The sequence below is a fragment of the Nerophis ophidion genome, linkage group LG15 (assembly GCF_033978795.1).
Source record: "Nerophis ophidion isolate RoL-2023_Sa linkage group LG15, RoL_Noph_v1.0, whole genome shotgun sequence".
NCBI classification, from domain to species: domain Eukaryota; kingdom Metazoa; phylum Chordata; class Actinopteri; order Syngnathiformes; family Syngnathidae; genus Nerophis; species Nerophis ophidion.
Genome location: NC_084625.1, coordinates 7,627,250 through 7,654,892, shown reverse-complemented (window position 1 = coordinate 7,654,892; position 27,643 = coordinate 7,627,250). Strand labels below are relative to the sequence as shown.

Here is a 27,643-nt window from a genome sequence, read left to right as displayed (position 1 = left end):
CCCACTTTGTAATATTTTATGTGGGAAATACTGCATATTTTGTAGTTTTGCCATAATAAACATGGTGTGTTCTTGAACAAAAAGGGCATAAAACATAGCAAAAATGACTTTATATCAACAGATCGAGCTGATGTTGATCTACAGCTATAAGTGTGGAAAAAAAAGTGTATGTACATGACTTATTTTTGCCATTTTTATGACTGAGACCCCGGGACAATACTTGAGTGGTTATAAAAATAAATATATTGTAGTTGTTTTGAAAATGGAAAATATCAAGGAGGGCCCTACATGCTTTGATTTTTCAGTTTGCGACCCTCAGTGTCAAAAGTTTTGACAGCCCTGAGATATATTATTAGATATTACACTCACTTGTCAGCTGCACCACAAAGCTACGATATAGAGCAGGGGTGTCAAACTGGTTTTCACCGAGGACCACATCGCAGCTACCACTGCCCTCCGCCATGAATCATTTAGGATTATAAATGTATGCATTTTTTACAGACGCTGTAAAAAAAATTATTATTTAGTTTTTACGGTAAAAACTGGCAGCTCAATCGCCATAATTTTACTATAAAATTAACAGCGGTTTTACAGCATTTTGCTGAAAATGGAAAAACTTTTTTCTTTTACCGTAAAATTTATTGTGGTTTTTTTTACGGTGTACAGTTTCATGGACAATATGATTTGAAGTTATAAATCATATCTTTATTATTGTTATTTTGATATTATCTAAAAAAAAAATGTATGATAGTATAAATTGTTTGCATTATTGGACATTTATTAAGGTTTAAAACAGATGCAGTTGCTTTCATTAAACGTGTTTTGAAAGAACTAATTGATTTAGAAAGAAAAGATGAAGTACTTTAATGATGCATAATATTTCACGGCTTTCGCAGGCCACGTTAAATGACCTGGCGGGCCAGATTTGACCGCTGGGCCTTGAGTTTGGTAGTAATTAGTACCGTATTTCCTTGAATTTCCGCCAGGGCGCTAATTAATTTAAAACCTCTTCTCACTCCTGCACTTACCAAAGGCATGCTGTAAAAGTAAGCATGCGCTAATTATTTTAAAACCGCTTCTCACTCCGGCACTTACCAAAGGTATATGCAGTAAAAAATTGAGTGTGATGTAAGCTTGGACCTTAAATCCTACTGAATAGCTCTTAATCTTCTTCCCTTTATGCGATTTCAAATTACCGGTATTGAAATCAGCCTCCTCCATTTTGAAAATGATGACTGGGGAAGTGTCACTCGTGACGTCACGAGTTTGACCAGGCGGTAATACTAAGCATGCGGTAATTACTTTGGGAAGCGAGTTTGAGTGCAAACTATATGCCCTGCAGCAATTCAAGGAAATACGCTATGTGAACAACTAGAAAATTCCTGCGGAAATTTAAATGGGCCTGCCATCTGTGGCCTGGAACTGTGGCCGGGGGTCGTTGGAAGCCGTCGTACTTTGAAGATGGCGCCCAGTGTCTGAATCTTTTTTTTTTTTAGTTGTAACTGTACAAAATGAGCTACAGAGCTAGCCTAAAATGGTAGCATGCTTACATAAAATTGCTAAAATTTAGCATCGTTAGCGTGATAACAGTTAGCATGTTTCATAAAAGTAAATAGAAATAGAAAAAAAAAACTATGAAATGATATAGATGACAAAGTTAGCATGCTTTAGTTAGCTTTAGTTGCCAGCATGTTATGGTTTGCACGCTAGCAGTTAACAAATGTCACATACCAAGTTATATGACTCTGGTGTAAACAGTTGTAAAAATTAGCGCATGTTAGCATGCTAACAGCTAGCTAGTGTCACATACCAAGTTGTATGACTCTAAGGTGTATGGCTGGGGAATTAGAGAAAAAAGTGTCAAGTTAGTTTGAAAAGTTAAAACTTTGATGTTAGCATGCTAGTACATACCAAGTTATATGACTAGTGTAAATGCAAAAGTAGCTCAAAAAGTTAGCATGCTAATTTTAGCATGTTAGCAAGCTAACGTTAGCATGCTGACAGTTAGCTTGTGTCACATACTAAGTTATATTACTCTAAAGTATATGGTTGGGGAATTAGAAAAAAAAGTGTAAAATTTGTTTAAAAAGTTAGGACTTTCATGTTAGCATGTTGACAGTTAACAAGTGTCACATAGCAAGTTATATGACTCCGGTGTATACGGTGACAAAACTAGCTCAAAAAGTTAGCATGCTAAAGTTAGCATGCTGACAGTTAGCTTGTGTCACATACTAAGTTATATGACACTAAAGTATATGGCTGGGGAATTAAAGAAACATTTGTAAAATTTGTTTAAAAAGTTAATACTTTCATGTTAGCATGCTAACAGTTAGTAAGTTTGAAGAAATATTTCACAAATATTCTTTTTCAAAAAAACAGAAGCTAAAAAGAAGAATTAAATTATAATGTATTTATTATTCTTTACAATAGAAAATAAAAAAAAATACTTGAACATTGATTTAAATTGTCAGGAAAGAAGAGGAAGGAATCTAAAAGTTAAAAAGGTATACCGTATTTCCTTGAATTGCCCCCGGCCATCTAGTATGCGCCTGCCTTGAATTACTGCCGGGTCAAACTCGCTTCCCAAAATAATTAGCGCATGCTTAGTATTACCGCCTGGTCAAACTCGTGACGTCACGAGTGACACTTCCCCTGTCATCATTTTCAAAATGGAGGTGGCTGATTTCAATACCGGTAATTTGAAATCGCATAAAGGGAAGAAGATTAAGAGCTAATGAGTAGGATTTAAGGTCCACGCTTACATCACACTCAATTTTTACTGCATGCCTTTGGTAAGTGCCGGAGTGAGAAGAGGTTTTAAATTAATTAGCGCCCCGGCGGCAATTCAAGGAAATATGATATGTGTTTAAAAATCCTAGAATCATTTTTAAGGTTGTATTATTTTCTCTAAAATTGTCTTTCTGAAAGTTATAAGAGGCGAAGTAAAAAAATAAATGAATTTATTTAAACAAGTGAAGACCAAGTCTTTCAAATATTTTCTTGGATTTTCAAATTCTATTTGAGTTTTGTCTCTCTTAGAATTAAAAATGTCGAGCAAATCGAGACCAGCTTGCTTGTAAATAAATAAAATTTAAAAAATAAAGGCAGCTGACTGGTAAGTGCTGCTATTTGAGCTATTTTTTAGAACAGGCCAGCGGGCGACTCATCTGGTCCTTACGGGCAACTTGGTGCCCGCGGGCACCGCGTTGGTGACCTCTCGTCTAGTGAATACGGTTGCAAAATTAGCTCCAAAAGCTAGAACTTTAATGTTAGCTTGCTAGTTGAGATAGCATAATAGATAGCAATAATAATGTCGAAAAAGTGCTTCCTTCCCCCTGCCGCATCTTCAGTTTGCTGCTGAAATGTTGTGAAGTGAGAGTGGAAGAATGCGAGCGGGGACAGATGGCGGGTATTTTAATGACTTAACAAGTACACTGAGCAGTTAGCTTGTTAGCACGTTAGCTACAGGAACATTGCTCTCTCTCTCTCTCTCTCTCTCTCTCTCTCTCGTGCAGAGTGATCTGTGGTCGCTCGGCATCACGGCCATAGAGATGGCGGAGGGAGCGCCACGTAAGTGTCGAGCGTCTTCGCCGAGCTCTCGTTCGCCCCTTTCTTCACGCCGTCTTCCTTTCTCTCCTCAGCGCTGTGCGACATGCACCCCATGAGAGCGCTCTTCCTCATCCCCAGAAACCCCGCCCCCAGACTCAAGTCAAAGAAGTGGTGAGTCCTTTGATACAACACACGTCCGCAAACTCGGGTATTGGGTAATATTGGTTTTCAAACTTTTTCCGCCAAGTATCACCTATGGTGGTACTTGGCTCTCCAAGTACCACCATAATGACTAAGAGTAAAATACAGTAGCATAGTAGGTCTAAGTATTCATGAAAAACAAGACCAAGGTTTTATCCAACAAGTCTATTTAATATTTTGTCCACTGTACGATGACACACAGTTTGAACAGTAACACTGTGTTTGAATATAGGGAAATATATTGATGACATATTTTGGCTGTGTCCCTCAAACCTGACAGTAACAATTAATTACATTATCACTGGAGGACGGGGACAAGCTAAACATGCTACACTACACACCGTAGGAGGATAATAATAAGCTGTGCTAAAAGGTAAGCTAGAGCTATTGAATGTAAACAGAGGTGGGCAAATCGATACACATATCGTCAGTAACGTTACCAAGTGTGATATCAGTACATGAAGGCTACTACTGGGGTTAGATTGATATGTTTTGACATCACAAAATCGTTATCGTTTACAAACTCAGGAAATTAGTCCCCTGACACAGGATGAGTTTAAGGGTAGAAATTAAAAGATAGAAAGGAATAGTTGGAAACAATTAATACATATAATTATAAATATATGTATATGTATATATATATATGTATATATATATGTATATGTATATATATATATATGTATATATGTATGTACATATATGTATGTATGTATGTATGTTTATATGTGTTTACTTCTATATGTATGTAAATGTCTGTATGTATATGTGTGTGTGTATATATATATATATATATATATATATATATATATATATATATATATACTGGGTATGTATGTGTATATATATAAACATATGTTTATATTTATCCCCTGACACAGGAGGACTTTAAAGGTAAAAATTAAAAGATAGAAAGCAATGGTTGGGAATAATTAATATACATTGCAATTAGATGTTCACGAGTGAGGGAAGACTGGATCGTGAGATCGACAGGCGGATCGGTGCGGCGTCTTCAGTAATGCAGACGCTGTATCGATCCGTTGTGGTGAAGAAAGAGCTGAGCTGGAAGGTAAAGCTCCTAATTTACTCACCTATGGTCATGAGCTTTGGGTTATGACCGAAAGGACAAGATCACGGGTGCAAGCGGCCGAAATGAGTTTCCTCCGCCGGGTGGCGGGGCTCTCCCTTAGAGATAGGGTGAGAAGCTCTGCCATCCGGGAGGAACTCAAAGTAAAGCCGCTGCATGAGGTGGTTCAGGCATGTGGTCAGGATGCCACCCGTACGCATCCCTAGGGAGGTGTTTAGGGTACGTCCAACTGGTAGGAGGCCACGGGAAAGACCCAGGATTCGTTGGGAAGACTATGTCTCCCGGCTGGCCTGGGAACGCCTCGGGATCCCCCGGGAAGAGTTGGAAGAAATGGCTGGGGAGAGGAAAGTCTGGCCTTCCCTGCTTTGGCTGCTGCCCCCGCGACCCGACCTCATATAAGAGGAAGAAGATGGATGGATTGATATATATATATATATAATATGTATATTCAGGTTTATATATTTATGTATGTATATATATATGCATATATTTATGTATATATACATATACATACATAATACAAATATTTATAAACATGTAAATGTATACATATACTGTACATATATACGTGTTTATATACATATAGATATATGTATGTATATATGTGCATGTATATATACATGTGTATATACGTGTATATTTTTATATTTACGGTATATCCATCCATCCATCCATCCATTTACTACCGCTTATTCCCTTTTGGGGTCGCGGGGGCGCTGGTGCCTATCTCAGCTACAATCGGGCGGAAGGTGGTGTACGACCCTGTTTTATTTATATATATATATATATATATATATTAAATAGTATAATATATCCATCCATCCATTTCCTACAGCTTATTCCCTTTGGGGCCACGGGGGGCGCTGGAGCCTATCTCAGATACAATCGGGCGGAAGGCGGGGTACACCCTGGAAAAGTCGCCACCTCATATACATATATATATATATATATATATATATATATATATATATATATATATATATATATATATATATATACACACAATAGTACAACTGAAAAGGATGCTACAGCATCATTTAACAGCCAAATTAGGAGCGTTTTGAAATGGTTCTATTGTCATTCATAGGCCAAATAATATATTGTGATATATATCGCTATCGGAGGACGCTGCGATATATGTGGCGATACAGAATTCAGGCCGTATCGCCCATCCCTAGTATTGGAGCAATACCAGATAATTACAGGGCCAGTATCACAATACTTTCAAGCCATTTGAATGTTTTTGGTATCGATATTATTGACATTGGGATCGATCCGCCCGACACACGTTGGTTCTGTGAGATGCTGAGTGTTGCCGTGTTGCAGGTCCAAGAAGTTCCAGTCGTTCATCGAGGGCTGCCTGGTGAAGAGTCACGGTCAGCGGCCCAGCACCGAGCAGCTCCTCAAGCACCCCTTCATCAGGGACCTTCCTAACGAGCGGCAGGTCCGCATCCAGCTGAAGGACCACATCGACCGCACCAAGAAAAGGAGGGGCGAGAGAGGTGAGGACATCATCATCATCATCCTCATCATGACCTTACCTGACCTTTGTTTCTCTCCCAGATGAGACCGAGTACGAGTACAGTGGCAGCGAGGAAGAGGACGAAGAGCGGGACATCGGCGAGCCGAGGTAGGACTAGACAGCCCCCACCTCTCCTGGCAGGACCACTTCTCACCTTCCTCTCTCGTCCTGCAGCTCGATCATCAACATTCCCGGGGAGTCCACTCTAAGGCGGGACTTCCTGCGTCTCCAGCTGGCCAATAAGGAGCGGTCGGAGCTGATCCGCCGCCAGCAGCTGGAGCAGCAGCAGAACGAGGAGCACAAGCGCCAGCTGCTGGCCGAGAGGCAGAAACGCATCGAGGAGCAGAAGGAGCAGAGGCGGCGGCTGGAGGAGGTTATTGGATTATTTTGATGAATTACGTTTTTATTATGGCCTGCTGCGTGTCCCAAATATAGACCACAATGATAAATTAATTGAATTACATTTTTAGGGGTTCACATCCAAATCACAATATTTATTTCAATTATAAATCAATCCATAATTTGAAAATTTAATTACAAAAAAACCCCCGCAACCCTGAATGGGACAAGCGGTAGAAAATGGATGGATATATATATATATATATATATATATATATACCGTATTTCCTTGAATTGCCGCCGGGGCGCTAATAAATTTAAAACCTCTTCTCACTCCGGCGCTTACCAAAGGCATGCGGTAAAGGTAAGGATGCGCTAATTATTTTAAAACCTCTTCTTGCTCCGGCACTTACCAAAGGCATGCGGTAAAAATTTGAGTGTGCTGTAAGGATACCATCATGAAAAGCACATTTAATAAAACAATTTTTATTATGGTCTTACCTTTACTTATAAATGAAGTCCATGCCAGCTCCTTCTGATCAAAAGCATCGATAACTTGTTTATAGAAGTCTTCCTTATCTTTCTTCAGTTTTAAAAGTCTCTCTGTCTCGATGGAGATCTTCCTTTATTACCTCCTGCTTCGATTGAAAGTCCAGTTTAGAAAACTGCTATCAGACCGCTGCTATCAGTTAGCTCGGCTCCTCACGTGCGGGCGATGACAGAATTATCCTCGGGACAACTCCCCCTCTCGATCTGCTCTGTGGGTGATTTCTTTATCCCGCCGCTGCCACCATAAAGTGTTATTTTATAAATAATACACTGGGTATTTAGGACTGGAACATGTTTTATTTCAGCCCGGTTGTTTACATAACCAGCATAGGAGTAGTGGTGTCACATCCTAAAAAGGTCCGTCGTGCACCCCCCGCGTCATATGCGTTTCCAGCACATATCACGTCACGTCGCAAGAAGGATCACTAGCGCCCTCTACCACCAGGAGGCGGGAGTCATTTAATGACTCATATTTGACAGACGCAGCTACGGTATATTAATAAAACTTAGCTGCTTACTGCTCTTTTTAGCATATTCAATAGCTTGGACCTTAAATCCTACTGAATAGCTCTTAATCTTCTTCCCTTTATGCGATTTCAAATTACCGATATTGAAATCAGCCTCCTCCATTTTGAAAATGATGACAGGGGAAGTATCACTCGTGATGTCACGAGTTTGACCAGGTGGTAATACTAAGCATGCGCTAATTATTTTGCGAAGCGAGTTTGACCCGGCAGTAATTCAAGGCAGGCGCATACTATATGGCCGGCGCCAATTCAAGGAAATACAGTGTGTATATATATATATATATATACATATATACAAGCTGTAAATTCAAATGTGTATATACATGTAGTTGAAAAATATATGTATGTAAATTAGAAATATATATGTAAAGTGAGAAAAAATATATACCGTATTTTCCGAACCATAGGACGCACCTGTTTATAAGGCGCACTGCCGATGAATGGTCTATTTTCGGTATTTTTTCATATATAAGGAGCACCGGATTATAAGGGGGTCATATTATTTTATTTTTTTTCTAAATGTTAAAAGATTTCCTTGTGGTCGACATAACATGTAATGGTGGTTCTTTGGTCAAAATGTTGCATAGATGATGTTTTACAGACCATTGTTCGAGTCGTTTTTTGACAGTTGCTTCAGAATGCGCCGTTTTGTGGGCGAAACATGTCAGGTCAAAATTCCATCCCGTATCCAAAGGGGTGTCCAAACTTTTTTTTTTTACCCATAATGCCTCGCAATGGATTAATATGGGTAATTTCTTCTTTTTTTTATGGTGATGGGACTTTCAAAAAAAATAATATTCACAAATTTCAGTGAGTAGGTTGTGTTATATTAGACCATGTTTGTTGACTTTTTGTGCTGGTTGATTTTTTTTTTTCTGCACCATGACTAGGAAAGGTTGTTTGGATTGAGTCGTACAAGTAAATGCTGTGCGAACGACATTAAAAAAAGTACTTGTCATGGTCACCGAACTGAGTTCCTTAGACATTAAAACAAGCTAATTGAAAGTGATAGCAGGCTGTGGTTTGGACACCCCTGGACTAACACAACATTTGAAAAGTACATAAACGACAAAAAATAATGAGCCTTTTTGAGCGCTTTATCATCACCCGCTGGACCGTAGTGTTTTGTTGCGTTTTCCAACGTGTGACATTCTGCATTTGCACCCGCAGCAACAGCGCCGCGAGCGGGACATGAGGAAGCAGCAGGAGCGCGAGCAGAGGAGGCGCTACGAGGAAATGGAGCAGATCCGCCGCGAGGAGGAGAGGAGGCACGCCGAGAGGGAACAGGTGAGGCGGTGGCACCTCGTTAAAGGTCGTAAAACCGGGGGGGGGGGGGGGGGGGGCGTGACTGTAGACTGCCTTGCTGTGGGTTGCATGGCGGCTCCACTTGAAGACTAACGCACACCTTTACCTTGGTGTTTCCCTCCGGATTTTTCTAACTCCTCTATCCTCCTCTTCTTCTGTAATTCTCTTCCTGCTGTGGTGACGTGGCTGTCTCTGATTGGCTCCTTTGATCTATGATCGCGCCCCCGCCGATGGCGTTTAGGAGTATATCCGTAGACAGCTGGAGGAGGAGCAGAGGCAGCTGGAGATTCTGCAGCAGCAACTCTTGCAGGAGCAGGCCTTACTGCTGGTAATGTCAATCGTCTCCACGGCAACCGCACAGTGTCAGTGAGGCACACAGCCCCGGTGCTGTCAGGCAATGGCGTTTCTGTCGTTAAATGAGTTTTCAGTCAGATCACCCATAATCAGAGGAGGCGAAAGCAACACCACACTGCCTGGCCGTGACCCTCCTTGTGCCCCCTGCAGGAGTACAAGAGGAAGCAGATCGAGGAGCAGCGCCAGGCGGAGCGGTTGCAGAGGCAGCTGCAGCAGGAGCGCGCCTACCTGGTGTCCCTGCAACAGCAGCAGCAGCAAGACCCACAGCGCCCCCCACAGGATAAGAAGCAGCTCTACCACTACAAGGACCAGGCGCCTGGTGCCGCCAACGACAAACCCGCCTGGGCCAAAGAGGTAGGCCAAGTTTTGTTTGACATCTCAGCTTGTTTGAACTGGATTCCATTCCACTGCACCAACCTGCTTTGCGGTTTTATTCTTCTTTTTAAAAAGGTACGCCCAACATTTTGATGCCACCTTGTGTCACATTTCCTTTCTCAGGTCAATGTATAGATGTACAGTACTGCAAATGCTCCAATTATATCCAGGGTATTACTTAGGAGCAGACGATACAGTGGAACCTCAATTTACGAACTGAATTAGTTCTTCAACGGGGTTCATAAATCAAAACGTTTGTAAAATGAAGCAAATTTCTCCATAAGAAAAAGGGAAATATGAAAAATGGGTTCCATTCTCAACAATTGCCCATATTTCAGTTGAGGCTTGTCTACTTTGAATTAGGGTTGCACCGAAACCGGTACCAATATGTAATTTGATACTTTTCTTAAAAAAAAAGGACACCACAAAAAATTGCATTATTGGCTTTATTTTAATTTTAACTTTAAAATCTTAGGGTACATTAAACATGTTTCTTACTGCAAGTTTGTTCTTAAATAAAGTAGTGAACATACGAGAAAACTTTTCTTTTTTCAATAAGTAAGCAAACAAAGGTTCCTAATTTAGCTGCTGACCTATGCAGTAACATATTTATCTACCTATTATTTTGTCAACATTATGAAGGACAAGAAGTAGAAAATGAATTATTAATCTACTTGTTAATTTACTGTTAATATCTGCTTACTTTCTCTTTTAACACGTTCTATCTAGACTTCTGTTAAAATGTAACAATCACTTATTCTTCTGTTGTGTGATATTTTGCATTAGTTTTGGATGATACCACAAATTTGGGTGTCGATCCAATACCAAGTAGTTACAGGATCATACAGTGATCATAATTTAAGTCCTCATGTATCCAGTGACATATTCCCTGAGTTTATAAACAAAATATAAACCAAAAAAAAATAAAATGATGCCAAAAAATATCTATGTAATCATAGTAGTATCGACTACATACGCTCTTGTACTTGGTATCATTAAAGTGGATGTCAGGTGTAGAGCCACTCATGGCATTTGTTTACATTTTGAAGCCGGTGAGCTATTGTATCCACCATGGTGTGTAGTAAAGCATGTTTAGCTATTCCTCGTCCTGCAGTTACTTGTAAAAACGTACTTTGTCGCCATGGAGGCGAGGATTAGTGATTTAGAAGTAGCGAAGTGCTCTTTTTTAATCCATAGTCTTGTTTAAAGCAGCTAGCCATGTGTTAAAGCACCTCTTCCTGAGGGTGTTTCAGTGTTATAACTTCACCTTTATCCTTATTTTTTAAGCCAAAATGCGTCCATTCTCGGTTTTCTGTTTACACACTATCTGCGTGTAAGTATTTTGTGATTGTGCGCTGCCGAACATGCTCCTTTGCTCGTAAAACCAGCAATGCCACGACACAATGACGATGCGCAGTCATGCCCATTAATAAAAGGGAGTGGGGATGGGACGGTACCCTTTTCGAGGCGGTATAGTACCAAATATGATTCATTAGTATTGCAGAACTATACTAATACCGGTATACCGTACAACCCTACTTTGAACACAATACGTGTTTCTCAAAATGTTGTCCTTATCTGTACTTTAAAGTTGAAATTTGAATGACAATAAAAGGAAGTCTAAGTCTAAGTTAACCCTAGTTTGGCCTCAAGCTGTCTGTTTCTCAGCTATGGTCCGATGCAGTACTCAATTGCAATAAATCAAACAAACAAAATAAGTCTAAAGTCATAGAGAAGTTTCTTAAGCTGTCTTTTTTCATTAGCACATAAAATGTATTGGCAGTTTAAGAAACATATATATTCTAATTTATTATTAATTTACTTATGATTTATTTATTTTAGCGCTGTGCAATTAAATGTATTTTTCATCAGCTTTTATGAGTCACTTTTTTGCAGTATATTTGATTAGTATTTATTTTTCTAATCAGCCCGACCCAAGCCGTGTTAATATTATCTGAATAATATTAAAATCAAAAGTCTGATTACTAATTCAGTGTTAATATTTCAGTGGGTCCCGGGCCCCTCTGGAGTGGAAAAGTTGTGTCTAGAGGTCAAAAAGGTTGAGGACCTTCGCTATAGAGTACTGTTAAGTATATCAAACAAACAAAACAAGGAAGTGATGAATCAATTGTCTCTTTATTAACAAGTCAAAACAAAAACGACAAGCTAAACTGTCCTGTGAAGTGCATTATATTTATATAGCGCTTTTACCTAGTGACTCAAAGCGCTTTTACATAGTGAACCCCAATATCTAAGTTACATTTAAAGCAGTGTGGGTGGCACTGGGAGCAGGTGGTTAAAATGTCTTGCCCAAGGACACAACGGCAGTGACTAGGATTGCGGAAGCGGGGATCGAACCTGGAACCCTCCAGTTGCTGGCACGGCCACTCTACCAACCGAGCTATACCGCCCCTGTATGAGTTGCTCTGCCACACACAGAATTCCCTTTGGTGCTGTGGCGCGACCAGTCTTCCTCTCAGGGAAAAAAAACCACTGGTCAATCCCAAGTTCTTCCAATGCAACAATAGCATCCGCAAGCGAGGTCTAAATCCAAACAAAAAGACAAACAAAAACAGCCCTTCTCGCCCATAAAGTTCCTTATCTTCAAAACAGATTAGGAACTGGCCAAAACAGCCCTGTAAACTGACAAACAGGAGCCCTTAAGACAAAACAAAGAGTTTACTAGCGGACATAAGATAAAAGCAAGGAGGTCACGAGAAGACACACTACACGGGAAAACATCTAGCTGCTTTAAACATGACTATGGATTAAAAAAGAGCACTTAAAAATATCTCATTCTCACAGTGCCCTTACAAACAGTCAGAAATCGCAAAAATCATTAACTTTAAAGGCCTACTGAAAGCCACTACTACCCACCACGCAGTCTGATAGTTTATATATCAATGATGAAATATTAACATTGCAACACATGCCAATACGGCCTTTTTAGTTTACTAAATTGCAATTGTAAATTTCCCGGAAGTTTCTTGTTGAAAACGTTGTGTAATGATGTCACGGGCTGTTAGGAATATGAGTGCTGCACACACACACAGCTAAAAGTCGTCTGCTTTAACGGTATAATTATACAGTATTTTGGACATCTGTGTTGCTGAATCTTTTGCAATTTGTTCAATTAATATTGGAGGAGTCAAAGTAGAAAGATGGAGTTGGGAAGCTTTAGCCTTTAGCCACACAAACACACTGTGATTCCTTGTTTAAATTCCTGGAGGTGAAACTTTCCTATTGATCAGAGTGTGGTCAAGCCAACATGGATCCCTACCGAATGTCAACCAGCAGGTTTAGGTGAGAAAATTGTGGTTAAAAAGTCAGTTCTTACCGGAGAAAAGCTGAGCTTGTGCCGTCCATAGCTGCCGTCGACTCCCCTGAGACACTGCGCGTCAACACACCCGTGGACACACCCTTTTGACTATCAGGTACTATTTAACTCTCTAAAACACTAGCAACACTATAGAAAGATAAGGGATTTCCCAGAATTAACCGAGTAAATATGTCTAAAACATCGGAATACGTCCCAATGCAATCGCGTTTTTTTTAAACTTTTTTTTTTCTTTTTTTTTCTAGTCCGTCGCTATCCTAGAACACAAATCTTTCAATTTCGCTCAAATTAATGGGGAAATTGTCGTTTTCTCGGTCCAAATAGCACTTTTTGTTGGAGGCTCCCATTAAAATCAATGGGAATATGTGAGGAGCCCCCACACGTGCGACGTCATCGTCTGCGACTTCCGGTAGAGGCAGGGCTTTTCTCTGAGCACCGAAAGTTGCAAACTTTATCGTGGATGTTCTCTACTAAATCCTTTCAGAAAAAATATGGCAATATCGCAAAATGATCAAGTATGACACACAGAATGGACCTGCTATCCCCTTTTGAATAAGAAAATCTCATTTCAGTAGGCCTTTAACAACCATTTTGCTACAATAACAAACATTCTAAAAAGTAAAATCTACTCGCTGTAAATTATCCACGTCAAAGGTCCTCTTGTGAGCTGCTGAAAGGAAAGAAACAAGCAGACAGAGGGAGATTGAAACTTTTATTAATGGATTGCACAGTACAGTACATATTCCGTACAATTGACCACTAAATGGTATCAACCGAATAAGTTTTTCAACTTGTTTTGATTGATTGAAACTTTTATTAGTAAATTGCACAGTTCAGTACATATTCTGTACAATTGACCACTAAATGGTAACACCCGAATAAGTTTTTCAACTTGTTTAAGTCGGGGTCCACGTAAATCAATTCATGGTAATGTGATGGTGTGTGTGTGCTTTGGAAGAGGCGCCGCTGAACGAGAGGTAGTGTTTTCTCCTTTGTTGTGAAATAAGTCCAAATTTTCCCCACAAATTCAGTTCTCATCACAACTAAAAACTTACTGTGGTACGGAGCCGGCTTCCTAAGTCTCTTCAATACAAGCAAGCACAAGGTGGCTGCCAGCAGGACACAAAATGACTGAATTAAGCGTTCGCAGACACAGGCATAATGATCGAAAAGTTCGTAAACCGAAAAGTTTGCAAATAAAGGGCTTCGTAAATCGAGGTTCCACTATACATGCAGAGAGGTAGGTCATTTCTTCTACTCTTGCCACAGCTGAACTCGGTGTTTGATTGCTTTTGTCCACCACGCCCCCGGCGACTCTGGGAGACATGGCGGCTAAGCAAGTCTGCAGCATTTACAGTAATGACAGACACTGTTAATGAGGTACTGTACAGATGATGTGACTACACTTGTCGACTTGTTGTATTCATTTCCAGAACACACGCAGGTCAACAGAGCCGTCTCTGATTGGTTTTAGGTGCATTAACAGGAGACTTCTATGTGTTTGCATGTTCGAAGCGCTTCCTTCATGAAACAATGAGGGGAAATTCACTGTTAGCATTAAAGGGGAACTGCACTTTTTGCCTATCATTCACTATCCTGATGTGAGACAAGCACACATGTTTTTCTTTAATATGAATTGAATTGAATTGAAATATTTATTTCAAACCTGCACAGTACAACTAAACACATGTTGTTTTTTACATTTTGGCAGAGATATTTATGCAAGGCTTGAAAAGGGGTTGGATGAAGCAGATGCTCATAATAGCCCAACCCCTCTCACTCATTCCACATTTAACATAATCAATATAATACAAGAACAATACTCTATAAACAAAAACAAGAAAAACTCCTGTACACTAACAATACTATGAGATGAGACAAAACATACACACACAGACACACACACGGCCCTAAACACTCTCTGACCATACACCTCTCTCCCATCGCTCTGTGCTGAGTTTATCACTCTCTTTCCTCCTCGTACTTCTTTTTTAAACAGTGTTTTAAGTTGAATCATGTTAGAACACGTTTTTAACTTGTCCCCTGAGTTGTTCCACAGACTGACTCCACGCACTGAAATGCACATTGATTTTAAAGTGGTTCTAAATTTAGGCAAATATAATTTGTTGTTTCCTCTTAAACTGTAACTATGGTGATCATCTCTGTCATGGAATAGGTTCTGTATATTGGATGGTAGAGTGTTTTGGGATGCCCTAAACATAATTTGAGCAGTTTTAAACCTGATAACATCGTTCAGTTTAAGTTGCTTTAAGTCCATAAATAGTGGATTTGAATGATGTCTGTAGTGAACATTGGACACAATCCTGATGGCCTTTTTCTGCAGAGTGACTAAAGGCTGTAGATGTGATTTATAACAATTTCCCCAGACTTCAACACAATAGTTTAAATATGACATAATAAATAAATGAAACAATAACAACAGAGCATTGGTGTTCAATAAATGACATGATCTCCTCATCATTCCAACACATTTAGCAACTTTTGTCTTCAGCTAACTTATATGAGGCTTCCATGAGATATTTTCATCTATAACCGCTCCTAAGAAATAATTTTGATGAACATATTCTATTGGTGTACCATCAATAACAATCCTGATCGGTATATTACTTTTGCAATTGCTAAAGATGATTATTTTGGTTTTCTTTAAATTCAGAGACAATTTGTTTGTATTAAACCAAGTTTTTAACTTTATCATCTCCTCAGTTACAGAAAACAGAAGTTGCTTCATGTCGTCACCTGCACATGTAATTGTTGTATCATCAGCAAAGAGGATGAATTTCAGCAGTGTTGATACTGGACATATTTCGTTGATATATATTATAAACAGTGTGGGTCCCAGTATCGACCCCTGGGGGACTCCACGGGTTATGTTCATGAGTGTAGATTGATGTTGGTCCATCTGAACAATCTGCTGTCTCTCATTTAAGTAGCTTTCCAGCCATTTCCCTGCCAATCCCCTTATGCCATAGTTTTCCAGTTTATTTACCAAAATCTGGTGCTCAATGGTATCGAAAGCCTTTTGCAGGTGAATAAAAATTCCAATAACAAATTTTTTCTTCTCCATACCATTAGTAATGTTCTCTATTAAGTCAATTAAAGCTAATGAAGTTGACCTATTTTGTCGGAACCCATATTGACAATCAGATAATAATTTGTGCTTTTCAATGAAGCCACGAAGTCTATTATCAAATAATTTTTCCAATATTTTTGATAACTGTGGCAGAAGGGAGACGGGCCGGTAATTTGTGAAGTGGTGTTTTTCTCCAGATTTGAAGATGGGGACTACTTTTGAGATTTTCATTTGTGAAGGAAATTGTCCAAGTCGAAAAGATAAATTGCAGATGTGTGTGAATGGTTTGATGATTACTTCCGCTACGTTATGAACCGTCCTCATCTCAAGGTCATAGATGTCACGTGATGTTTTGTTCTTGTTTTTCTGAATAACCTCCAAGACTTCCTTTTCGACAGTCGGAGTAAGGAACATCGAATCAGGATTTTTTTCAATATATTCCATGGGCTATTCATCATTTATTGGGATTTTTTTTGCCAGCTTAGGCCCAATAATACATTCCAACCCATTAAAAAAAAGGCTAGTAAAAGACAGCTAACCATGGAGCTAATGGGATTCGCTCTATTCCACCTATAAAGTGCACTAAAAAACATCTAAAATGCCTCCACCATATTTTCATATACAACCTGTAAGTATATATGGAATATAGTAACATTTATATTCATAGTAACATTTATTACTTTACAAACATAATATTTACCTATTTTGCTCATTTCAGCGTAGTAATTTATGCATCAAAACTTCTACAACAACAACACTACTAATCATGGCAGTCTCCATGAGAGACAAAAAAGACTACTTTGGAACAAATAATTTATCCAGAATCTTATATTTTTGAGCCTGAATATAAGGAGGGGGATCTAAATATTTTAGAAGCTGTGTGCTAAGCAGATACAGGTTTAGTGAAACACTAAGCATCCTGTAGCAGTAATGCTAAGTGCTAAGCAAGAAATAAAAATTCCTAACATAATAAAACAATCACTTATTGTACAATGTGTGCTCTCACTGGGATGCCAACTGATGGGATGTTTGTATCTTTCTGTTTAGATGACAAATTCTCACTAAAGGTTTAAAATAAAAATGAAGTGAATGAACGCAAATTAACTTCTTCTTGTGTCTTTCTCACAAAAGTTGGATGTCAAAGTTAACAACCCTTCAGGTTTATGTCCACATCCTTCCACTATCCAGGTGAGAGGCATGATTTATAATCTAGAATTATCTTTCACCAACTCAGAGGCAATGCAGCAGCTCACCGGCTCAATATGTCAATCAGAATCAGACATACTTTATTGATCCCCAAGGGGAAATTATAATTTTCAGCACAATCCCATTCAAGGTCAGACAAACATTACAGGTCTGCCCCTTACAAAAATGGTGAGATACAGGCAGGTAAACAAGTGGGGGGGGGGGGGGAGAAATAATAATAATAATAAAATAAAGCAGCATAAGCTAGTTAGTTCTCTGTGATCACGTCACCGCTTAAATAGCTTGTCCGCGTTAGCGCTTGTAATAACAATATTGCTAATACTTGGTTATTATTAAGGTCACGACATCTAAATGGAGTATTTTGGCGTTTTTTGGGTGTTTTTTTAGAGGGCACAATAGACTACTTCCATTATCTGCATTGTTAGCCACCTTGTACAATTTAGAATGCATTAAAAAAAGAAAATCTAATGTCTTCTCGTTTTACATAAAGACTGCGATAGGCAAGATTCCAAAAAAAAAGTGCAGTTCCTCTTTAAGGATGTCCCGATCAACATTTTTGGCCTCTGATCCCGACCTGATTTTTTTGGTATCAGGTCTGATCCGATTTCAGTCGGATAGATTATAGAACTGGGCATGTTTTATAGCAATGACACATTTTTATAAAGCTTATCTTATTACATGTTCATTTTTAAAGTGTCATAAATGCATAGGCTGATTTATTTAATGTGTGGTTTGAGTGCACAATAAGTAAACAAAAACTACTATTGGCTCCCATATCAATCATTTGGGTTTTGCCCCTGAAGCCTTCTTGTATCCAGAGACTTACCCCCTCACTTTGTCAACAACACAAACAATGATTTTGTAATAATAAAAACAACAAGCAAATACAGACCCAATCATTTCAGTATTGTACTACACTAGGCATCGAGATCGATCACTCCCAGCATTAGCGGCTAGCTTCTTGTGTCATCCTACTCGGGTTGTGTGTGTAGCATGCCTAGCTATTCCTTTTCTTCTCGTCCTCCAGTGATAATGATACTTTGAAGAAACATACTTTATTTAAGCCATGTTGGTGAAGATTAGTATTCGAGTCTGTGTTCTGGAAAGACAGGCATCCTCCTGGAATTCATGCAACTCCTGCTTGTGTGTAGCAAAGAGTATGGAAATTATTATGTATTTTCTGGACTGTAATCCTTTTTTTTTTCTTCTCAAAACTCATAAGTGTGCCTAATGTACAGAATAATTTTGGCTGAGCTTACCGACCTTGAAACTATTTTATTTGATACATGGTGAAATGATAAGTGTGACCAGTAAATGTGAGTCACACACAAGATATATGTGTAGACTGCAATATGACTCAAGTAAACACCAACATTTTATATGTTGCATTAGAAATATACAACATTACACACTGCACTCAGAAATCTATCAATTGTTTTAGTACGATTTTGGTAAGCTATGAAGCCGCACCGCTTGATGGATTGTACTGTGTGTATAAGGTAAGACATATTATCTGGAGTTTTGTTTTGCAACATTATGCAAAAACAACTTTTCTTAGCTTCTGGTACCTACTAATGTATATTTGGGATCTGCATAAGTCCAGAAAAATTGCGTGAGTCTGCCTTTGTAGTCCGTGGCGACAACGTAGTCGATAAGCTTCTTCTTTTTCTCCTTTTTCTTGTTATGGGACATTCATCCTCCGCTGTTGTGATTTCTAGTATAAATTAGTGTAAAAGTCTTACTTATAGCTGTCAGTAAACTCACCATGAAAGGGTTAAAACATACCGGTGTAGTGAGTTTACATTATTCACTCAAGGAACTTAAGTTATTAGAGGGTTCCGGTCGGATGTTTTTTCACGGGTGCACGTTTCCGGTCTATGATCAGGATCGGGACATCCTTAGTGACCATGTGCTGCACCACTGCAACTTTGTCGCGATAAATAAGTTGTTTGTTCTCACGCTTTCACCGCCGCACTCCTCAGGTGATGCGTCGAGCTCAGAGCAACTCGCCTCGCGTTCCCCCCAAGAAGTACCACTCCTTTAGGCAGCCGCGCAACACCAACCTGGACAACCTCTTCCTGCTTCCCGGTTACAAACCTCGCCGGGCCCGCCCCCCTTCCTACCCCGCCCACGGCAGCCCCTCCAGGAGTTACAACCACAAGCACCAGCGCGGCGGCCACGTGCCGCTGATCCACGTCACCTGCGTGCCGGAGTCCACCCCTGCACGCCGAAGGGGGAGCCCGGACTCCCGAGGGCGGAGTCCCAGCCGCCGGGTCAGTCAGCGGGGCGGACGGGAGCTCCTCGTGCTCTCCTTTGAATCCAACTAACACTTTAACACCTGCTAACCGCTTCTCTGTCTAACCAGGTCACTTCACTTCCTGTAATCTGGGGCGGAGCCACAACATTCATTGCTGCCATCCTTGTGTCATGTGACTTTTACCCCCAACAGCTCTGACTAACACTTCTCCTGAGGCACAGGCTTCATTAACCTCTGCTTCCCTCTGCACACTTTCAGGGCAGACCTCCAGGGTTGCCCCTTGGTGGCGGCTGGTGGACACATGTAGGGCAGCGAGCGCTATAATCAGCCTGTCTCTCTGTGGGACGCCAACTCTCACACTGATCTGCATCCGCACACGCTCCTACGTTAATGCACACTGTCAGAAGCCGCCACGTGGCCCAATGCATGCTGGGAGTAACTGTGGTCTGATGTGTGTGTCAGGTGGACGAGCGTTACGTGATCAACAGACAGACTTCTCCTGCCTTGCAGCATAAGGTCTCCAACCGAATCTCGGACCCCACGATGCCGCCCCGCTCCGAGTCCTTCAGCAGCGGCGGCATCCAGCAGGCCCGGACTCCGCCCATGCACCGCTCCGTGGAGCCGCAGGTGCGTGTTTTTTTTCCACCACACTGAGCACGGATCTTTACACTTTGGTGTGAATGAACATGGACCTTGCCATGCATGATGTTCTCTCTCTTCCTGACCACCGCTGTCCTCCTCCTCCTCCTTTTCCTCCTTTTCCCTGCCTGCTTCCTGCTTGCGTGCGTGCACGCAGATGGCCCACCTGGTGCAGGTGAAGAGTCACGGGCTGTCAGGCTCGCAGTCTCTTTACGACCCCCACGGCGTGTCCTCCTCCACGGTATCGCCCTCTCCCTCCAGACCTCCCATGCCTCGGCAGAACTCCGACCCCACCTCAGACACCCCTCCTCCCATGCCTCTCTCACGCCTGGTGCCCCCTCTTGACAAGCTGGACCGCAGCTCCTGGCTGCGGCAAGACGACGACATGCCCCCCAAGGTCTCTGGTCTGCATGCGCCCGCCGGTGTGGACTCTTGCGTGCATGTTGTGTCCGTACATGAGTCTTTCCTTGTGGGTTTAAGTGTCGTGCCTCGTTTTTGGAAGTCCTTAGATCTTTGTGGCCTTTACTCATTCCCCCCAACGTGTGCCCCTCAGGTTCCTCAGAGGACCACGTCTATATCCCCGGCTTTGGTCAGGAAGACCTCGCCTGGGAACGGGCCTGGACTGGGACCCCGGGCTGGAGCACACCTCATACGGGCCAGGTATGCAGGGTTTCTGCGGGACTTTAAATGGTGTTGAAAGTCTTTTGAAGTAGGTGTGCCCACACGTTTCCTGTGTGTGTGTGTGTGTGTGTGTGTGTGTGTGTGTGTGTGTGTGTGTATATATATGTATGTATATATATATGTATATATGTATGTATATATATATGTATATATATATATATATGTGTGTGTGTGTGTATAAATATGTATGTGTGTGTGTATATATATATATGTATATATATATATGTATGTGTATGTATATATATATATATATATATATATATATATATATATATATGTATATATGTAAATACGTGTATATATATATATATATATATATATATATATATATATATATATATATATATATATATATATATATATATATATATATATGTGTGTGTGTGTGTGTGTGTGTATAAATTGGATAAGAGCTTGGCATTCCCTCGATGAACTTCAAGAGGTAGTCGCCTGAAATGTTTTTTTCACTTCACAGGTGTGCTTGAAGCTCATCGAGAGAATGCCAAGAGTGTACATAGCAGTAATCAGAGCAAAGGGTGGCTATTTTGAAAAAAATAGAATATAAAACATGTTTTCAGTTATTTCACCTTTTTCTGTTAAAAACAGAACTCCACATGTGTCCATTCATAGTTTGATTCCTTCAGTGACAATCTACAATGTAAATAGTCATGAAAAAAAAGAAAACCCCTTGAATGTGGTGTGTCTAAATTTTTGGCCTGTATTGTATGTACACACAACATTTGATTTATTTTAAGAATCAATGTTTAAGAAGAAATGTTTAAGCCTTCTCCATCCAACCAGAGGGAGCTTTTCTAACTGTTATGCAAAAGTGTCATTTTAATTATTATACCAAATAATACATGGCTAGAATCTGTTTGAATCAAGACTCGGATCGTCACCGCAGGAATCGGAATCAAAGTCAAATCTTTAGGAACCCAAAGAGTCACACTCCTAATGTTCAATGTTTATTAAGGTGCTATTTTTGGTTTGTTTACTTATTAGGATGTGTAAAAATATACCAGGATTTCACAGCATTTACCAGTGTTTTTTTTCCACTTGTATCAAAACGAACATTACAACAAATGACGATACCCTTAATTAACGGTTATTAGACAGTAAATTACTGTAAATGGTAGTGAAAGTAATGCAAGGTGTAAAAATCATGACGATAGTAAAAAAAAAAAACTAAGGATTTTTGCATTTCAAAGGAATTCATGCATCATTTAAATTTTATGTTTTGATGATTTTTTTACGAAATACAAAGTATATCGATTTATATATAATCATAAATAAAATACAAATGAAAAAGATACATATATATCTATAAATAGCAATATTTTTTGGGACATTATACCATCCGGCAAAATGTATTATCAGCCCATGCTTGACTTTCAAGATATTACCAAAAATGCCCGCATGTCTTCCGGTGTCTTTTTAACCACATCCCAAAGGGGACGCCACTAAATGTCACGTTTGCCACAGGAACCAATTAAATTGTGCTTGTGTTGCCATAGCAACCCCGATCTTCGGAGGACTGATGTCTCCATGGATGCACCCCTGAAGAGGACGAGCAGTGGCAGCTCCAGCTCCAGCACCCCCAGCTCACAGGGGGGCTCCAACGAGCGAGGTGCTGACATCGTCCCTACATTATTCAAGTGTGTGTGTGTGTTGAGTCATCATGATGGTGTGTGTTCAGCAAATGCAGCCATGAAGACAGAAGGCACGGTTCCGTCGGACGAGACCAAGGACGACAGCAGAGATGTGTCGCGACCCAGCCGGCCTGCAGTGAGCACACACACACACATTTTTGTATATCATACTTTCTTGAGACCGCTGAAAAATGCCTACCTCCTTAGGACCACCCTTTCTAGATATATAAAGATTTGTATTTACAAGATTAATATTTACATACTATGCAAATATAAAAAAGGTACGTTTTTAGTAAAAAAAAAAAAATCTTACTAAAAGCTAAGCTTTTTTGTGAGTAATTTGTTTTAAATCTTCATTATTTGCTTCAAGTTACTACAGTATGTCTCTATATACTGTAAATATTTTGGCCAAAGAGGGCGAATTTAAATTTCTTACACACACTTGTTATTTTATATGTTGACCAGAGGGGGAGCACTTTTAAAACCGACACACAGTTAATTTTTAAACTCCCTCCTTTTTGGGACTACCCTCATTTTTATAGATTTCATCACATTCTCTATTAGATGCAATGGTTTTCCGTATTGGGACCATGATTTGGGTCCGAATTTGATCACCGGTCCTCAGATGGAAGGTACTTTTCCTTCTTGATATCTCAAGAAGGGTAGAAACACATGAACACACACACACAGACACACTGTGGCGTTACTTTGTTTGTTACCAATTCTTCTCTCTTCTCACCCTCCATCCTTCCTTCCATCAGAGCTATAAGAAAGCCGTAGACGAGGTCAGTGGTTAAAGCCCCGCCCCCTGTTAGAACCCCCGTCCCACCCAGTGATTCCTCGCCTTTCCCCTCACATGCAGCCCCGCATTAGCACGTGTAGCATGCTAACGACTCTATGCGCCGCAGGGTTGGCAGCTGCGGACAAGTGGTTGAAAATGTGGCCTGTCGCCAAAGGGCGCAAGGTTTGACTCCCAGGTACCAAGCTGGGGGAGTCAATCTTTTTTTACCCTATCAAAACCTGCACTTCCTTCCTGTCAACGTTCCTTCTTCTGTGCTGGTGGAAGTCAGCAATCAAGTTTGACCTTTAACCCCCGCAGCATGCCTCACCCACGTCCCCCAAGTCCAGCTAGTCTGAATTAGCGATTAGCATCCACCTTGCAGCAGCTGCAGTCTTTACTTTGAAAGCGCTACAACAGGGGTGTCCAAACTCTTTCCACTGAGGGCCGCACACTGAAAAATCAAAGCATGCGGCGGCTTTTTTTATATTTCCTTTATTTTCATGACTATTTACATTGTAGATTTTCACTGAAGCCATCAATACTATGTTTAAGTTAGCTTGCTAACATGCAATCGTTTGCATGTTGACAGTTAACAAGTGTCACGTACCAAGTTATACGACTCTGGGGTAAGCGGTTGCAAAAACAAGCTCAAAACCATTTCAGGTGAATACTTCTTGAAGCTCATCGAGAGAATGCCAAGAGTGTGCAAAGCAGTAATCAGAGCAAAGGGTGGCTATTCTGAAAAAAAACCTTAAATATAAAACATGTTTTTAGTTGTTTCACCTTTTTTAAGTACATAACTCCACATGTGTTCATTCATAGCTTTGATGCCTTCGGTGACAATCTACAATGTAAATAGTCATGAAAATAAAGAAAACACATTGAATGAGAAGGTGTGTCCAAACTTTTGGCCTGTCTGTATGTTTTTCAGTCATAAAAATATTGAAAATAAGTTGTGTATTATTATTTTTTAAATTATTGTTCAGCGCTTAAAACTCTAGGTCAGTGGTCGGCAACCTAAAAAAATGTTGAAAGAGCCATATTGGACCAAAAATACAAAAACAAATGTGTCTGGAGCTGCAAAAAAATAAAAGCCATATTACACACAGATAGTGTGTCATGAGATATAAATTGAATTCAGAGGACTTAAAGGAAACCAAATGAGCTCAAATCTAGCTACAAATGAAGCATAATGATGCAATATGTACATATAGCTAGCCTAAATAGCATGTTAGCATTGATTAGCTTGCAGTCATGCAGTGACCAAATATGTCTGATTAACACTCGACACAAGTCAATAACGTCAACAAAACTCACCTTTGTGCATTTATGCACAACGTTAAAGGTTTGGTGGACAAAATGAGACGTAAAAAGAAGTGCCATAAAACACGTCTTAGAAAGTCGGAGAAAGTTATACATGTAAAGTGAGTTCAAGGACCGCCAAAATCAGTAGGACAAAACGGTGCTCGCCGAATACTCGACTCAGTGAAGCATGTTTAATGCAAACAGTGTGCTTTATAACAATTAGGGAGGTTTGTGTTATGTTTGTCCTCCTGCAGAAATCTCCCCAGGGATCAATAAAGTACTTTCTATTCTATTCTATACTATATTAAAACGAAAAATATATTTTTTTCCCTCTCATCTTTTTCCATTTTTCATACATTTTTGAAAAAGCTCCAGAGAGCCACTAGGGCGGCGCTAAAGAGACGAATGCGGCTCTAGAGCCGCGGGTCGCCGACCCCCACTCTAGGTCAACTTCAGGTCTGTCTGTTGATAAAAAAAAGTTCATTTTATAAATGTTTTTATGTAGAAACCCTGTTTTGACATGCAAAATCACAAACTATGCAATATTTTCCCCAAAAAAGATTTTCAAAGTGGAATATTTCATGTGAAGTAATCGGAGCCTTGAGTAAGTGATTAATGCACCACAACATTTTTTTAATATTATTATTTTTTGAGCATTGACCGTTTAATAACACTATCCTGCTAAAATTCTTGGGGGTCCAAAATAACCACACTCATAAAGGTAGTAAAAATAAGTCATACAGTTTACATTTTTTGGTTAACTTTAACGCTTAAGTCTCTAGTCTCCTTACAAGCCCTAGAGACTTAAGTCTCTAGTGCTTGTAAATAATTTATGATTATAACTGTATAGTGATTCACCTCATGATATTATAATATAATCGCATATACTATATATTTGATTATTATATTTTTTTACATTGTAAAATACAATTTTAGATTTTGCAGTCAAAAAAACTCAGTTCGGTCGCCACAATTTTACGGTAAAATACACATTGGTTTTCCAGCATATTACTGTAAGTCGAAAAACAGTACCGTATTTTTCGTACTATAACACTCACTCTCACTCTTTCCCATGATGGTCAAGTTGTCGGAAGGATAACTGCGATGAAGAAGCAGCCAGTCTTTGCCAGTTCCAACGGTCCTTTGTGGCCGTCAATAGCTCTGGGGTCGGACTATAAGGTGCACTTAAAATCCTTTCATTTTCTCAAAACTCAACAGTGTGCCTTGTAACCCGGTGTGCCTAATGTACGGAATAATTTTGGTTGTGCTTACCGACCTCGAAGCTATTTTGTTTGGCACATAGTGAAATATTAAGTGTGACCAGTAGATGGCAGTCACACATAAGAGATAAGTGTAGGCTGCATAATGACTCAAATAAACAACACCAACATTTTATATGTTCCATTGAAAGTATAGAACATTACTCATGGCGCTCTAAACTCTATCAAAATGTTTTAATATTACTTTGGTAAGCTATGAAGCCACACCGCTTGATGGATTGTACTGTGCCTCAACATAGGAGTATTATTATGGTGTGTTATAAGGTAAGAAATATTATCTGGCGTTTTGTTTCGCAATTTTATGCCAAAGCAACTTTTCTTACCTTATGGTACCTGCTGATCTGTATTTGGGATCTGCATAAGTCCTGAAAATTTGCATGTGCCTTTTTAGTCGATAAGCTTCTTTTTTTTCCTCTGTCTTTTTTTTTTGGGACATTCATCCTCCGCTGTTGCCATTTCTAATGTAACGCAGTGTAAAGTTCTTACTTATATCTGTCAGTGAACTCGCCATGAAAGCGCTAAAACATACCGGCGTAGTGAGTTGACATTATTCACCCAAGGAACTTTAGTTATTAGAGTGTTCCGGTTGGACGTTTTTTTACGGGACACATTTCCGGCGTTGTTGTTGCACTAATGAGCCACGGATGAGATGCTGCTGCTCTGTTATTGATTGAAGTCTGAATGTCATTAAAAGAGTTAGCTCCGTCTTTTGACACTTCTTCCACTCGCGTCCTTGCATGCTACACCGCTACAACACAGATGCCAAAGGTGAGCCACGTAAATAAGACCACCCCCTGAAACCAGAATGAAGATTATCTGTAAAACATCATTTATGCAACATTTTGGCCAAAGAACCATCATTACACGTTATGTAGACCACAAGGTAGTCTTTTCAGTTAAGAAAAAAAATCCTAATATGACCCCCTTCAATGCGCCCTACAATCCGGTGCACCTTTTGTATGAAAATAGACCTGACTAGACCTGGTCATCGGCAGTGCGGTTTATAATCCGGTGCGCCCTATGGTCCAGAAAATACAGTAGTATTTTTAGAATGTGCCACGGGCCGTTAAAACCAAATGCCTCACTTTGGACACCCCTGCTCTACGATGACTGGGTGGCGTTCTAAACTCCATCCGTAACCCCGCCTCCTCTTCCTCCAGGACCTCACGGCGTTGGCCAAGGAGCTGCGGGAGCTGCGACAGGGCGAGGAAACCAGCCGCCCGCCCGTCAAGGTCACGGACTATTCCTCGTCCAGCGAGGAGTCTCACAGCAGCGAGGATGAGGACGGCGAGGGCGGCGCCAACGACGGAACGGTGGCCGTGAGCGACATCCCTCGCATCATGTGAGTACCAGCAGGTGGCGCCGGCGTGGAGGGACGAACCGAGCGGTGAAAGATAAATGTCTTGCAGGCCGGCGGCCAGCAAAGGAGGGAACGAGGGCATGATGGGAGGACACAACGACTCGCACGGAAACAACTCGCGGGACGGCACCCTAATGATGCGTGAGGTGAGACCCTTCTGGCGGCGCCCGTCGCTCTCCTCCTCACTTTTGACTTCCCGCCACCCACCCACCATCCAAAAAAGCCCACAGGGTCCTGCCGGCCCCCTCGCTG

General features: G+C 40.4%; 1 protein-coding gene across 6 annotated transcripts in view; it reads left to right on the top strand.

Annotated features, from left to right (window-relative positions):
* Nucleotides 1-27,643, top strand: part of tnikb (TRAF2 and NCK interacting kinase b) — a 72,938-nt gene that overhangs the window by 22,467 nt on the left and 22,828 nt on the right. Inside the window, exons 8-24 of one of the 6 annotated variants that reach the window (XM_061921397.1) lie at nt 3,516-3,570; nt 3,642-3,720; nt 6,161-6,336; nt 6,398-6,464; nt 6,531-6,729; nt 8,942-9,058; nt 9,318-9,404; nt 9,581-9,784; nt 19,422-19,712; nt 20,159-20,323; nt 20,493-20,732; nt 20,889-20,995; nt 22,531-22,643; nt 22,713-22,801; nt 23,427-23,450; nt 27,192-27,373; nt 27,441-27,537. In XM_061921397.1, the coding sequence (XP_061777381.1) occupies nt 3,516-3,570; nt 3,642-3,720; nt 6,161-6,336; nt 6,398-6,464; nt 6,531-6,729; nt 8,942-9,058; nt 9,318-9,404; nt 9,581-9,784; nt 19,422-19,712; nt 20,159-20,323; nt 20,493-20,732; nt 20,889-20,995; nt 22,531-22,643; nt 22,713-22,801; nt 23,427-23,450; nt 27,192-27,373; nt 27,441-27,537 (2,292 nt within the window). The remainder of the gene's footprint in view (nt 1-3,515; nt 3,571-3,641; nt 3,721-6,160; nt 6,337-6,397; nt 6,465-6,530; nt 6,730-8,941; nt 9,059-9,317; nt 9,405-9,580; nt 9,785-19,421; nt 19,713-20,158; nt 20,324-20,492; nt 20,733-20,888; nt 20,996-22,530; nt 22,644-22,712; nt 22,802-23,426; nt 23,451-27,191; nt 27,374-27,440; nt 27,538-27,643) is intronic. The other 5 variants (XM_061921399.1, XM_061921398.1, XM_061921402.1 and 2 more) reach the window with 5 other exon arrangements.